At 44.8% G+C, this 15,921-nt stretch overlaps 1 protein-coding gene across 1 annotated transcript in view; it reads right to left on the reverse strand.

Annotated features, from left to right (window-relative positions):
- Positions 1-208: 208 nt before the first annotated feature.
- mdka (midkine a) overlaps positions 209-15,921 on the reverse strand; it is a 68,451-nt gene continuing 52,738 nt past the window's right edge. The window contains exons 2-5 of the mRNA XM_080190492.1: positions 12,913-13,001; positions 7,513-7,680; positions 5,535-5,693; positions 209-952 (exon numbers count right to left, since the gene is read on the reverse strand). Coding sequence (XP_080046618.1) covers positions 927-952; positions 5,535-5,693; positions 7,513-7,680; positions 12,913-13,000 — 441 coding nt within the window. The 5' untranslated portion in view covers position 13,001 and the 3' untranslated portion in view covers positions 209-926. The remainder of the gene's footprint in view (positions 953-5,534; positions 5,694-7,512; positions 7,681-12,912; positions 13,002-15,921) is intronic.

Genomic DNA, 15,921 nt, shown 5'->3' on the forward strand with positions numbered 1-15,921 from the left:
AAATGGCTGATCCTGGGAATCACTGTCATCTGCTTATCAGAATGCCTCGCAAACACTAACGTCAGAAACGTTTAAAGCCATCGAGTTTGGTTTCTGAACCAATTCCTTTCAGTCTGTGTCCTTTCAAAATCAAATACCAGTGCTCAACCTTTCCCAGAGCATTAGGGGCAAGGAACGGCCCTCAGTCACCTCAGAAAGCACACGTGTAGAAGTTTATAAAAAGATTTTATTGAAAAAACCTCTAGTCCAAGATCTCTTCAGTGAATGTCAAACATTTAGGACAGGAAATGCATTATTTTTCATGAACTACATTGTGCCTTCCAAATCTCCAAATCATGGCTTTGAAAAAGGAAAAGGGGATTTCAGAGTTTAGTTGTGCTACATTTTGTCACATCATTGTCAGAGTTACAATGCAATCCCCCTGTCAGGAATACAATATTGTCAGCAAAGCAAAATGGCCGTTTCTCTTCTGATCAACCAACCAACACAAGGTGTAGCTCAAATCTAAAACAGGTTACCTGTTCTTGCAAAAAGAATGCATTCAGCGCACATAGGCTGGGGAAACTAAAGGCCTAGAATTCTGCAAAGGCAGGCGATGTCGGCATTTTGAATGTGGTTAAAAAGGGACGAGATACACGATAATAACACCACTACAAGCCTAGAGATTTGCAAGGCATTCTACATGGAAATTATATAGTTGCAGAAATGTACTGTACACATGCCAAAGTCTCAGGTTTATAAGCAATAAGAGACTAAAAAAAAAGCAACCATTTTAAAAAGGCAGTTCTTTTACATTAAATTCTACAGATTAGAAGATTACAACAAAGCTTGGTGAAAGGTATTTTGGTGAGGGGTGGCTGTATAGATTGTGCTGCAGCTCAGATCGACAAGAAGGTGGGTTATACTGTCAAGTTGCTAGGAACTTCTCACATGCCCTTCTTTCCCTTCTTACCTGTTCAAAAAGATAGAAAACAGCAAGATTGTTACATACATGTTCACAAGTCAACATTGTCTTTTTCGCTCATGAGACTTCTTACCTTTTGGAGCACATGACAACCTCGCCCAGACTGTCAAGTTAATCAGTGCCGAACATTCTTCTGCCAAATTTTTCCACCCCTTTCTCCCTGAAACTAAAGAATCTGAGCATTGTGCACACTCCACAAATCCATTTGCCACAGTTTTTCCCATTCAGTAGGATTTCTGGTGGTAGCATTCCTGCCGCTGAACCAGAAGCTCTGGGTTCGAGTTCCACCCCAAGACTTCATGGCCAAGAAAGGCGCTTTCATAACACGGGCAAACAAGTTGTGCGTCAAACTACAAATCCTTCCAAACACACCAATGGCTGGTGGTAAGAGCGGGAGAGACTCCTTGGTGGACGACACTTGATGTGAATTGAGGCCCCTCAAGCTAAAAGCTACTGGTAAGAGATGAGTGACTTGTTCGGGAAATTACTAGCCATGGAAACAGACAAAAGTTTGCCTCAATACACCATAAGATCAATAGAATGGAATTTCCCATTCACTTAATCTATCAACATCTCTTTGTAATGTTTCACTTCCATACAGGTGAATAATTGGTGTCCTGGCAGCAGCGATATCTTTGTTCTGTGCCAGTCCACCCTACCATCAGCCACCACATCAACCCACTGGCTGCTGGGCGACTGGCTGACTGCCTGGAGTATGACTTCAGTGTCCAACCCAGTCACACGCAACATGCACTTAATGAGGGCCAATGCAACAGAGCAGATTGTTGGGACACTGAAGCAGCACTTCCATTTTACTGGACCTGCTCATAAAGAGCCCTGCCGTGTTTTCCAGGTGTGTTGCCCTCGTTCATCAGATCGGCTGCATTCTGCACGTCCTCGCCACGGTAAGGGGATTGCTTTTGCCAACAAGTGTACAGCGAGCAGCTGAGGAGGCGGTGGAGCAAGAGGAAGATGGAGGCCACCTACATAGCACCTCTCAGGCCAGGGTTTTCCACCATCTATTCATCTGGGATGGTGTGGTGGTCAGCACTACTGCCTCACGGAGCCAGGGACCTGAGTTCAATTCCTGGCTTGGGTCACTATCTGCGCAGAGTCTGCACATTCTCCCCGTATCTGCGTTGGTTTTCTACGGGTGCTCCCAGTTTCCTCCCACAGTCCAAAGATGTGTGCATTAGGTGCACTGGCCATGCTAAATTCTCCCTCAGTGTACTCGAACAGGCACCGGAGTGTGGCAACTAGGGGATTTTCACAGTAACTTCATTGCAGAGTTAATGTAAACCTATTTGTGACTAATAAATAAACTTTAACTCCATCCGACTGTGACCACATGTGCAGTTTGCCATTCACCAAGAATTACCTTCTCTCTGCTTCTCATCAACGCAGAATTCTCTTGGTCACAATGGTGAAATAAAAGTAATTAAAACCATTCCAAATCAACATTATCCAACATTCCAAACCAAATCACCCTTGTGTGTGTTGCTAAGTGCCTGTCTTGCTATGCCTTTGCTTTACCTCATTCTCCTATGCAATGCTAACCCAGTGCCTGCAGCGGGGTTGATGGAATGGAAACTGATCCTGGAATGAAAATTCATCCCCTGGAATTTAAGGGGTGAACTGCGAGGAGAGGCAAACTAGGTTTTATTCCCCAGAATTCAGATAGCTAAGGGGTCATTTGATCGAATGATTTAAAATATTGAGAACCAATAGAGATGACAAAGAGAAACTATTTTCACTGGTTGGGGAATCTAGGACTTGGGGTCATAATGTAAATACTCCAATCAGATTTAAGAAACACTTCACACTAAAATACTGGTAGAAGTTTGCGATTCTCTGTCACAATTATCCGTTAATACTTATCTCAAGACCCTGGGTGAGTGTGAGTTAGTTTTTTTTTAGATTACATATGAGTCACAAGTAGGCTTACATTAACACTGCAATGAAGTTACTGTGAAAATCCCCTAGTTGCCACACTTCGGCACCTGTTCGGATACACTGAGGGAGAATTTAGCATGGCCAATGCACCTAACCAGCACGTCTTTCTGACTGTGGGAGGAAACCGGAGCACCCGGAAGAAACCCAAGCACACACATGAAGAATGTGCAAACTCCACACAGACAGCAACCCAAGCCGTGAATCAAACTCAGGCCCCCGGTGTGCTCTGAGGTAGCAGTGTTAAGCACTGTGCCACCATGTTGCCCCCCCACTCCCCCCAGCTCAGAAAGGCTTCAGCCCATTCAGTCTGCACTGACAATAACTACCATTAAAAATCCCATTTTCCAGCACTTGTCCCATATCCTTGAATGTTGTGATATTTCAAGTTCTCACCCAAATGCTTTTTAAAGGTTGTCTCTGGCCTCCACTATCTTCCCAGGCAGTGCATCCCAGATTCCCACCTCCTTTCGAGTAATTTATCTCAAATTCCCTCTGAATCTCCCACCCCTCATCCTAAAACTCTGCCCCTTCATAATTTCATCCCCTTTATTCTGCTTACCAAAATGGAATGTCTCATTTATCAATACTGAAATTCATTTGCCAATTATGTGACCATGTTGCAAGTTTGTTCAGATCTGCTTATAATTTGTTGCAACATTTCTCAGTACTGACTATACAACCACATCCTCCCCAGCACCCCAGACCAAATGGTGTCATCTGCAAATATAGAAGTTGTGATTCCAAGGTCCAAATCATTAATATCAATTGTGAACAGCAGCGATCCCAGCACTGGTCCTTGAGGAACACCATTTCCCACCTGAACACGCTGAATAACTATCCCTTACTCCCATTCTACTTTCTGCCTTGAATCCAGCCTGTAGTCTGCATTCTCTGACATTTATCATTAGCCTATCATGTGCATTCACAAATCTATTGTATTCAGTCCTGGATCTATTCTGTATGTGCATCCACCTTAAGCCTGCACTTCCTGCATCAACTCACAAAGATTTTTGAAGTAGAGAGTGAATCCAGGTCAGATTTGGTCATTTATTGCCATTTTCCAGCACATATTCAGTTCAGTATCTGGACTCCTTACCACCTTCACAGAGCTACCCATGAAGACACAACCCCGAGCATTATCTTGCCAGGTCAACATATCTATTTTTAGCAACCAAAATTAGCTACCACATTAGAACTATACTGAGCGAAGAAGGGCAGGCAAGGAATTCCCAAGGCTCTCTTTGGCTATGAAGAAGTACCTATTCAAACTTTTCTCCTGCTGCACCCTCTACAGACTATGCACGAAGAGGTCAATCTCTCCAGGTGGAATCCATCTGTAAGGCTGTCTTTGCTGTCTTTTCTTGACAGGATTCAGGACAAAGCAGCCCGCTTGTTTGGTACCACCTTCAACATTCACTTTCTCTATGCTGGTGGTGGAGTGGCAGCAGTGTGTACCTCTCCAAGATGCACTGCAGTGACTCACCGAGGCTCATTCGACAGCACCTTCCAAACCTACAACCATTACCATCTAGAAGGACAAGGGCAGCGGATACCTGGGAACACCACCTGCAAGTTCTCCTCCAAAGGGGAACTTACCACCCTGACTTGGAACTATACTGCCATTCCTTCACTGTCACTGGGTTAAAATACTGGAACTCCTTAGCAGCACTGTGGAATGCATCTATACTTCAGGTGACTGCAGTGGTTCAAGAAGGCAACTCACCACCACCTTCTGAAGGACAATTAGGGATGGGCAATAAATGGTGGCCAGCTAACTACGTCCACATCTCGTGAAAAAGAAGTTAAGAAGACCTGAGGGAAGACTATGCCAATATTGATCCCGTGTATTTACACAAGTTGGAAATGTTTTCGAGGATATTTTCTTCATTAACTTTCACTCCCCCAACATCAACATGTGGCGTTGCTGATCATTCCTGGAAAGGGTTGCATAAGTAGTACTGCTCTCACCCAAGTTGTTTATGTGAGCATGACGTTTGATATCCGATAGCACCTCGCTCTTTGATGGCTTCTCAGTTAACTCCATTTCTGTCCTTCCCACCTCCCTTGGTATTCTTTAGTTTTACCTCCCCGTGTGACCAGAAAATCAAGGGTCATCTTCAGATTTACCTATGGTGGACCGTTTAGTTCTTGACTGGGTACATTTGAGAAAACGGGCATCCGTACAGTTCATACGGACTGTTGGGCGAAACCACAAAATCTTTCCCTGAAATTTACACAGGCTATCACCATCCTCAGCATGATTTCAGATGAAGGAGTGTTCTATTCGATCTTCCGCCTGGCTGAGTAAGTCACATTCCTCACTGAATTCAAAAGGTGGGAGTAACCATCATCAAATATACAGGAGAGTGTGGATACAATTTATAAAGCACTCTAGGTAGACCAACAACTTAGGCACACAAGAACAGCCATTATTCCTTCACAATTACTTTCTTTAAGATGGTGTTCAGCTGCTGGTTTAAAGACAGGACCCCTAGTTATCATGTGACTGGCACAGATCCTGAAGTTTCACTTTTTAAGTTGCAATTGCCCAAAAGCTTGCAGATACTGACAAGAGGTAGTTGGCCATTTAATTCCTCTCTCTAAGAGAGGTACTGACCTTTTGATTTTGACTTGGATTTATCACAGGACTTTGTGACCTTCACTGACTGCTCACACTCAGCGTTGAAGAGTGCCTTCTTTAGGGTTCCATTGCGGGTTTTTAAGCCGGTCTCGGTGTCACATTCACCCCAGTTTCCAAACTTGTACTTGCAGTCACCTGTAAAGATATGTTGAAGTCAGAAACACAAACAAATGATGCTTTCAGTCCTTTGTTTCTGAGGGTCAGTAAATTAAGTTAAGGAGCTCTCCAAACTGGCTGGTACCTAAAAGGCATCTAAGTCTAATAGTCCAAATTCAGTCTTTGGCCAGTAACACTTTTACTGATTCGGATTTTCATTCTTCTTGTCTCCTGCCTAACATGAAATGCAAATGGATGTATAGAAGCAAAAAAAGAACGGGCGAGATTTTCTGGCTCTGAGTGCGGCGGGCATTGTTGCAGGCGGGACCGGAAATTTTAGAGAGCTGTTGACTTACAATGCCTCTCCAAATTTTCCCACCCTACCAACAACAATGCCCGCTGCTGTCAGCGCCATAAAGTCCCACCAAGACATGCATTTATATGGTTCTTTGCATGACCACTGGATGTCCCAAAGACAGCAAATGCCTTCGCAAGTGTAGCCACTGTTGTAATGAGGGGACTAGGCAGCTAATTTGTGCACAGCAAGCTCCCACAAACAGCAATGTGATAATTGTGGTATAAGGGTGTGGCACATATAGGGTTAATGTGGGGCTCTGTACAGTACTGCCCATGCAATGATACAAGGAAGCACATGATCATATCCAGGATCAATTTAATGTTGGATGGAGCCATGTGCACCAGCCAGCATGTAGATAGCTCCTAGCATGTATCCTTTACTGTATATTTGGAAATCAAAGTCAATAAAGATTTATAGTTAAAGTGCATATGCCTATAAAAACCTACTGAACTGTAGCCAACACCCTACCACAATAAATGATCAGATAATTGTTTTTTGTGATCCTGATTGACGGATAGATGCTGGCCAGGAACTGGGGAAAATTTCCCTTGCTTTTGAGATAGTACCATAGAATCTTTCACATCCAGAGCAGGCTGCTGGGGCCTCGGTTTGACATCTTGTCCAAAAGCCAGCACCGCCATCAATGTAGCAGAACTCCAGCATCAGCCTTCATTTGTGTGTCCAAGTCATGGAGTGGGACTTGAATCTGGAACCTTGTGGCTCAGAGGCGAGAGTGCAACCGATCATAACAAGGGAGAAATTAAGGCAATTCATGCACAAAAGGGAGCAGGGATGAAAGAATGGAAGCCTGACCTGTGAGGAAAAGAGTGTGTGAAAAAGAAGTGAGAACATAGAATGCCAAAGAGACGAATGATTTCAATAATTTACTAATGACTATATATGTGTGTATATATAAGTGAATGTATGAGTAACCTGCATAATTGAAATGTAGAAATAATAAAAGCAATTTTCTTACAGACAAGAAAAAAAGTGTAATGATAGCCTAAAATTACCCCATTACAGTAACTGCCATGCATTGAACACTCGGCTCAAAGTTGTTCTGTTCCAGGAGTGAGCAATTTAAAATAGCCAATGAAAGTTTTGCACTGGAAATAATGTACAATAGACGTCTATGACTCTGTAATAGAAACCAGATGGTTAAGTGCATCCATGAACATATGGCTTTAGTATACTAAAACACATTTTTACTTTGAGTAAAGGAGCCAGGGGCAACTAATCCAATAATAAAGTGCGCCACACGGTACTTGATGCATTTCTGTGCCTCCGGAATAATCATTAGGTTATTAGGGGGATTCCTGTGGCTCTTTTCACCCCACTGTAGCCTGTTAAATATTGCCATAGGCTATGGGTTGGGATCATTCCCACAGCGGACACGGGATCTATGTTTTTTTTACTGAGTGAGGGCAGATAGATAACAATAAAGGGTCACTAAAAAAGATGATGCGATATTAAACTCAACTCTAAGAACAAAATGCTCACCTCCAAATTGCTTCTTCCAGTTACAAGGCACTTTGCACTTCACAATCTTGGTCTCCTCCTTCTCCTTACAGGTTCCCTCACGAAGTCCAGTACCACAGTCACCAGAGGCCGGCTCACATGTTCCCCACTGCCATTCTTTGCAGGCTGAGCTAGATTTCTTCCCTTTCTCTGCAACAGAATATGATTACTGTCAGAGGATACGCACTTCAGGGAAAAGGTGGTGAATGGAAGGGAAAGAGATTCACATTTCTGAAAGAAATGGCGGAGGTGATAGTGGATGCCTTGGTGGTTATTTTCCAGACGTCGCTGGATTCCGGGGAAGTGCCGGATGATTGGAAAACGGCTAATGTTACGCCGTTGTTTAAGAAGGGTGCCAGGCAAAAGGCGGGGAGTTATAGGCCGGTTAGTTTAACGTCTGTGGTAGGTAAAATGTTAGAATCCGTCATTAAGGAGGAAATTGCGAGGCATCTTGAAGGGAATTGCTTGATACGGCAGACGCAGCACGGTTTCATTAAAGGGAAGTCGTGTCTGACAAATTTACTGGAGTTCTATGAGGATGTGTCTAGGGCGGTGGATAGAGGAGAGCCAGTGGATGTGGCCTTTCTAGATTTTCAGAAGGCGTTTGACAAAGTACCTCACAAGAGGTTATTGCAGAAGGTCGAGGGACATGGAGATGGGGGTAGGGTGTTAGCGTGGATAGAGGATTGGTTGTCAAATAGGAGGCAGAGAGTGGGGGTCAACGGGTGCTATTCGGATTGGCGGATGGTGACTAGTGGAGTGCCCCAGGGGTCGGTGCTGGGGCCTCAGCTTTTTACCATTTATATAGATGATCTGGAGGAGGGAACCGAGTGTAGGGTGTCGAAATTTGCTGATGACACCAAGATTGGGGGAACGGCAAATTGTGCGGAGGGTGTGGAGAGTCTACAGAAGGATCTAGATAGGCTGGGCGAATGGGCCAGGAAATGGCAAATGGAATTTAATGTTGGCAAATGTGAGGTGGTCCACTTTGGTAGGAAGAATGGTAGGAAGGACTATTACTTACGGGGCGAAAAACTGCAGCAGGCGACGGTGCAGAGGGACCTCGGGGTCCTTGTGCATGAGTCACAAAAACCCAGCTCGCAGGTGCAGCAGGTGGTCAGGAAGGTGAATGGGATGCTGGCCTTCATAGAGAGGGGGATTGAATATAAAAGTAGGGAGGTCTTGCTGCAGCTGTATAGGGCATTGGTGAGGCCGCAGCTGGAGTACTGTGTTCAGTTTTGGGCGCCGCACCTGCGCAAAGATATTTTGGCCTTGGAGGGAGTGCAGAGGAGGTTTACTAGGCTGATACCGGAGTTGAGGGGGTTGAGCTATGAGGAGAGGCTGAATAAACTGGGCTTGTACTCGTTAGAGTTTAGAAGAATGAGGGGAGATCTCATTGAGACGTATAAAATGATGAATGGGATGGATAGGATAGAGGTGGAGAGACTCTTCCCGCTCAAAAAAGACAGTAGGACTAGGGGGCACAGCCTCAAGATAAAGGGGGGGCGTTTTAGAACGGAGTTGAGGAAGAACTTCTTCACTCAAAGGGTGGTGAATCTCTGGAATTCTCTGCCCGTTGAAGTGGTGGAGGCTGCCTCGATAAATATTTTTAAGACGCGGATTGATGGGTTTTTGATAAGAGAGGGGATTAAGGGTTATGGGGAGAAAGCGGGAAAGTGGAACTGAGCAGCGACAGAGCAGCCATGATCTTATGGAATGGCGGGGCAGGCTCAAAGGGCTAGATGGCCTACTCCTGCTCCTATTTCTTATGTTCTTATGTTCTAGTTCAAAGCCCAGTCTTTAGCATTGGCTCTAAATTTACAAGTAGTTGGACTCTAACTTTCTTCTGCAGTTTGAGTACATGACTCATATGGAACACAAAAATCAGATAAGAAGCCAGGCCATTCAGCCCATTTTGGGCTATCAACATGGTTATGAACCAAGGCCACTCAGCCCATTTTGGGCTATCCACATAGTTATGAACCAAGGCCACTCAGCCCATTTTGTGTCATCCATACAGATATGTAGCCAGGCCATTCGGTCCATTTTGCATCATCAATGTGGATATGAAACCAGGCCACTTGGCCTATTTTGGGCCATCACAGAGATGCAAAGGAAGGCCATCCAACATACATTGAGTCCATCGAGAAGGAACATGCAAATCCAATGTGACACAGTCTCCTTCACCCTACCTGGAAGTGTGCTCCATATGCTGAAGCTTGGTTTCAGAATTAGTCTCTGGAGAATGTACAATTTTATTTCACAAAAAGCATCCCATAAAAGCCTGAGGCCTTTCTGACGCCATTTGGTTTAAAAAGACCTCACAATTATAGTCACATCTATTCAAAAGTCCTTTTATTTTTCTGCTACTCTTTTGACTAGTTTGATAATCACTTCTGCCCACTGCATCTCACGCCCAGCTCTTGCAGAGAATGCGATAAAGCAAAGCTCCAAATGGCCAACCACAAACTCATAGTCACATTAACTCTTAACCAAGATACAAAAGAAAATAATTCAAGAAACTAGGGGTGGGTGTGACATTGTTCATTTGAGCTTAACAAAAAATCGGTGATTCGAATGGCCATTAGTTGAATTTGTTGAAGAAATGAGTAGAGCATGATGGTAGCATTATAGAAATTGTTTACCTGAATTTCCAGAAGGCCTCTGATTAAGTGTCACACTGAAGACTATTAACAAACACAAGACTTCCTTTCTTTTTATGAGACTGATACACAGGTTCTTGAGTCACTATTTGTGTGGAGTTTGCACATTCTCCCCATGTGTCTGCGTGGGTTTCCTCCAGGTGTTCCAGTTTACTCCCACAGTCCAGAGATGCGCTAGTTAGGTGATTTGTTGATGGTAAATTGCCCCTTAGTGTCAGGGGGACTAGCTAGTGTAAATACATGGGGTTATGGGGATAGGGCCTGGGTGGGATTGTGGTCAGTGCAGACTCAATTGGCCAAATGGCCTCCTTCTGGACTTTAGCATTCTATGACATGGTGTAATGTGGGTCATCGTGAGTCTACAACATAAGAACACAAGAAATAGGAGCAGGAGTAGGCCATCTAGCCCTTTGAGCCTGCCCCGCCATTCAATAAGATCATGGCTGATCTGTCGCTGCTCAGTTCCACATTCCCGCCCTCTCCCCATAACCCTTAATCCCCTCTCTTATCAAAAACCTATCAACCCGCGTCTTAAAAATATTTAGCGAGGCAGCCTCCACCACTTCAACGGGCAGAGAATTCCAGAGATTCACCAGCCTTTGAGTGAAGAAGTTCCTCCTCAACTCCGTTCTAAACCGCCCCCCCTTTATCTTGAGGCTATGCCCCCTAGTCCTACTATCCTTTCTGAGCGGGAAGAGTCTCTCCACCTCTATCTTATCCATCCCATTCATCATCTTATACGTCTCAATGAGATCTCCCCTCATTCTTCTAAACTCTAATGAGTACAAGCCTAGTTTATTCAGCCTCTCCTCATAGCTCAACCCCCTCAACTCTGGCATCAGCCTAGTAAACCTCCTCTGCACTCCCTCCAAGGCCAAAATATCCTTGCGTAAGTACGGCGCCCAAAACTGCACACAGTACTCCAGCTGCGGCCTCACCAATGCCCTATATAGCCGCAGCAAGACCTCCCTACTTTTATATTCAATTCCCCTCGCTATGAAGGCCAGCATCCCATTCGCCTTCCTGGCCACCTGCAGGCTGGGTTTTTGCGACTCATGCACAAGGACCCTGAGGTCCCTCTGCACCGTCGCCTGCTGCAGTTTTTCTCCACGTAAGTAATAATCCTTCCTACCATTATTCCTACCAAAGTGGACCACCTCGCACTTGCCAACATTAAATTCCATTTGCCATTTCCTGGCCCATTCGCCCAGCCTATCTAGATCCTTCTGTAGACTCTCCCCACCCTCCGCACAATTTGCCTTTCCACCAATTTATTTTACATTTCTGCTGATTTTGATTTCTGTTACAGTTGGCCTGCCCATGACCCCAGAGGGTTAATGGGGTTGCAACTCATTAGCCCCTCAGGAGTAAAGGATGTGGTCTATTTCATCTGCGTGCCTGTTCACCTGGCAGTAAGGATATTCCAGTAGCAAGCAATCAAGAACTAACATCAAAGTAAATCAAAGAAAAAGTTTAATAAAGAAACTTCATTACACCATCACTTGGGCCACGCCCTGGGCCAAAAGTGCTCCCATCTGATCTTATCTGTGCGCATTGCCAATTTAACTGTCCTATCATACTCCTTAAAAGTGCAAACTGAGTTCAGTCTCTGAGGGAGACAGCCAAATAACAGATAGGAGTCCACTGTTATCATTTGTCAAGTGCCATGGAAACGCTTCCTTTGTCGCAGACATCAAACAGAGCAGGTAGCAGCTCTATTACTCCCCAGCTCAGTGACTGATAGTTACCATCACACCAGCTATCAGTGAACATCCAGACCTAGAGCTATTTATAATGGAAACAGCAAGAGGCAACCAGTAAGGAGAAAAGTGGTAGCACAGTGGGATTGTCACTGAACTAGTAATCCTAAAATCAGGGGGTAATGCTCTGGGAGTCAAACCCCAGCACACAGAGAGTGAAATTTGAATTCAATAAAAATCTGGAATAAAACCATTGTCGATTGTCATTAAAAAAAAACTTATGGTTCATTAATGCCCTGTTAGGGAAGATAATGTGTCACTCTCTTATATGGTCTGGCCTACATGTGACTCCAGATCCACAGCAAAGTGATTGGTTCTGAAATGACTCAGCAATTAGGGATGGGCAATAAATGCTGGCCCAGCCTGCCATGTCAATGAATAAAAAAAAAGAGGTGACCACTTCTCAGCAACGTGCAATAAGCATTGAGCTGCCACCTCAGATCACCGTGCAAGTGGCACTGGGCTCCCACCTCAGAGCACCATGCAAGTTGCATCGAGCTTCCAAGTTGGTAGTTCCAGTGTTGTAACCTGCTTTCGGTCCTGAGTTGAGGGTCGAGCTGCCATTAATCTTTTGCTCCACATGAGCAGCCAGCATCTAGCCATCAGGAAAAGCTCAGGATTAAGAGAAAGGGGGTCGCATTTAGGCCTCGAGTGGAATCTCAGGCGTTAAATCCAAACTTTACTTTTCACTGCCGAACAGGGGTTGATTAAAATGGTGTCCTTGTTGAGTTGAGATAACAATAGCCTGGATTTTAGCAGCAATGATTGGGGGTAGTGCTTGACAATACTACCACAAGGTGGGAGAACAGTTTTGGAATGAAACACTGCTCAAGAAGCAGATCAAGGATCCACATTTCCAGGTTTAACCAAAACGTTTCCTCACGTCAACACTGGAGCCCAAATTTGGAACATGCACAGCACACTTCCCTAATCTGATTTAGCTGTTACATCTCACTCACCTTTCTTGTTCTTGCCAGCTTCAGAGCACCCTGTCATCAGGACAACAAACAGCACGAGTACCAGCAAGAAAAGGACACGCAGCTGCATTCTGGGAAGGAAAGAAACGATACAGCGTCATTGCCTTATTGATTCATAGGATATGGCTTCAGTCATGTCAATCTAGTGCAATGACGGAGGACATTTTCATTGCATTAGGGGCACGATCAAGTGGAAATGTTTGCCTTTCTCTGAACAGTGAAAATCTTGCAACACTTTCTGAAGTGTATGGGTAACAAGGGGAACAGGGGAATTAGGAGCGGGAGTAGGCAATTGAACCCTTTGAGCCCACTCTGACATTTAACATGATTATGGCTGATCTTATCCTGGTTTTAACTCCACTTTCCTGCCTGCTCCCCCCTGCGTCCTTTATCCCACTTTCCATCAGAAGTCTATCTACCTCATCTGAGCCTGTTGACTGATTCTGTCCCCACTGCACTCTGGGGCAGAGAGTTCCACAGATTCACAACCCTCTGAGAGAAGTAGTTTCTCCTCATCAGTTATAAACCTGCCTCCTCTTACTCTATTCTGTTCAATAATCACATCTACATCTATTCAACAAGCACCTTATCAATCCCTTTCAGCATTTTCCATACCTCAATCAAATCCCCCCTCATTCTTCTGAGCTCCAGCAAGTACAAGCCCGAGTTATTCAACTGCTCCTCACATGACAGCCCTTTCATGCCTGGAGTCGATCTGGTGAACCTCCTCTGAACTGCCTCCAGTGGCACCACATCCTGCCTCAGGCAAGGAGAGCAAAACTGGACACAACACGCCAGCTGTGGTCTTACCAACATCCTGTGCAATTGTCACAAAACTCTTTACTTTTAAAAGTGGTGGTAAAATGGTAACGTCACTGGACTAGCAATCCAGAGGCCTACATCAATCCTCATGTGTTCAAATTCCACCATGGCACCTGGTGCAATTTAAATTCAATTGACAAATCTGGAATTAAAAGTGAGTCGCCAGTAATGGTAACCATGAAACCGCTGTCGTTAAAAGTTCATGTAGCTCACAAATGACCTTTTAGGGAAGGAAATCTTTACCTGGTTTAGCCTGCATGAAAAACTTTAGACACACAACAATATGGCTGCCTCTGAGATGGCCTGGCAAACTGTTCAGTTGGATCGAACCGTTACCAAGCCTAAAAGGAATGAGACTGAATGGACCATCTGTCATTAACCTAGGCACCAGACAGAACAATGTCAAAACCAATCCTGTTGACCCTGCAAAGTCCCCCTTATGGATGTGGGTTTGTGACAAAATTGGGTGCACTGTTCCACAGGCTAGCAAGCTTGACATAGTCACATTCACCTCAGACAATGTTACAGACACCACCAGATCTATGTCTTATTGCACTGGCAGGATAGACCCAATGGAGGCAGAAGCACAGTGCTATATAGTTGGAAGCGAGTTGCTCTGGGAGTCCTCAACATTGACTGTGAACCTCATGAAGTCTCAGGGCACCAGGTCAAACATGATTACCACGTACTGTTCCCCCCTCAGCTGATGAATCAATACTCCTCCACATTGAATACCACTTGGAAAAATTGGTATCTAGGGCATAGAACATATTCTGGATGGGGACTTCAATGTCCATCAGCAATTGTGGCTTAATAGCACCACAGCAGACAAAGCTGGTTGATCCTAAAGGACATAGCTGCCAGACCGGGACTGTAGCAGATGGCAAGGGAACCAACAAGAAGGAAAAACATTTTTGACCCCATCCTCACAAACCTACTTAGCACAGACGTATCTTGTCAATGACAGTATTAGTAAGAGTGACCACCGCACAGTCCTTGTGGAAACAAAGTTCTGCCTTCTCACTGATGATACCCTCTATCATGCTGTGTGGCACTACCACCAAATGGTAGTGCTAAATGGAATAGACTTTGAACGGATCATGCAACTCAAGACTGGGCATCCATGAAGCACTGTGGGCCACCAGCAGCACCAGGCATACCTAAAAACGTGTCAATCTGGTGAAGCTACAACACAGACTCTCTGCATGCCAGTAGAGAGAGCTAAGCAATTCTATAACCAACGCATCAGATCTAAGCTCTGTCGTCTTGCTACACCCAGTCGTGAATGGTGGTGGACTCACTGGAGGGGGAAGTTCCACAAAGATCCCAATCCTCAATGATGGAGGAGCCCAGCACATCAATGCAAAAGATAAGGCTGAAGCATTTACAACAATCTTCAACCAGAAGGCTAGATGGTCCATCTCAGTCTCCCAGCATCACGTGCCAGTCTTCAGCAAATTTGATTCACTCTATGTGACATCAAGAAATGGCTGAAGGCACTGGATACTGCAAAGACTATGGGCCCAGACAATATTCCAGCAACAGTACTGAAGACTTGTATTCCAGAACTTGCTGCACCCCTAGCTAAGTTGGCCCCAGTGAAAACTACCCATCAATGTGGAACATCGTCTAGGTAGGTCCTGTACACAAGAAACAGGACAAATCCAATTACCACCCCATCAGTCTCTCCATCATCAACGCTATCAAGTGACACTTACTCAGCAACAATCCGCTCATCTGTAAACCTGCCGGAACTGGTGAAGGGCCATCCAGACTCGAAACGTTGGCTCTGTTCTCTCTCCACAGATGCTGTGAGACCTGCAATTTTCCAGCATTTTCTGTTTTCCTCTCAGATTCCAGCATCCGCAGTAAATTGCTTTTCTCCTTTTCTCCACGTGGCTGAGTCCACCAATACTCTGGATGAAGTTTTCCAAAGTCTGCATCCTACCTTTTCACAACCGGATATCAGCATCACATTTCACTCCAGCCAGTTCAATATCAACAACTCCCTGATGAGAATTGTTTCATTCGGAGAAAACCAGTCTATATTTAAGACTATATTTCAGATTTGCTGAGAATCATTGCATTTGAACCTTCTGCGAGACCGATTGGACTTTTTAAAAAAAATATTTAACTGACAAAAGCCCAGCTGGGCCTCTTGGTTTAAAT

The sequence above is a fragment of the Carcharhinus amblyrhynchos genome, chromosome 6, assembly GCF_965287045.1.
Source record: "Carcharhinus amblyrhynchos chromosome 6, sCarAmb.v2.hapA, whole genome shotgun sequence".
NCBI lineage: Eukaryota > Metazoa > Chordata > Chondrichthyes > Carcharhiniformes > Carcharhinidae > Carcharhinus > Carcharhinus amblyrhynchos.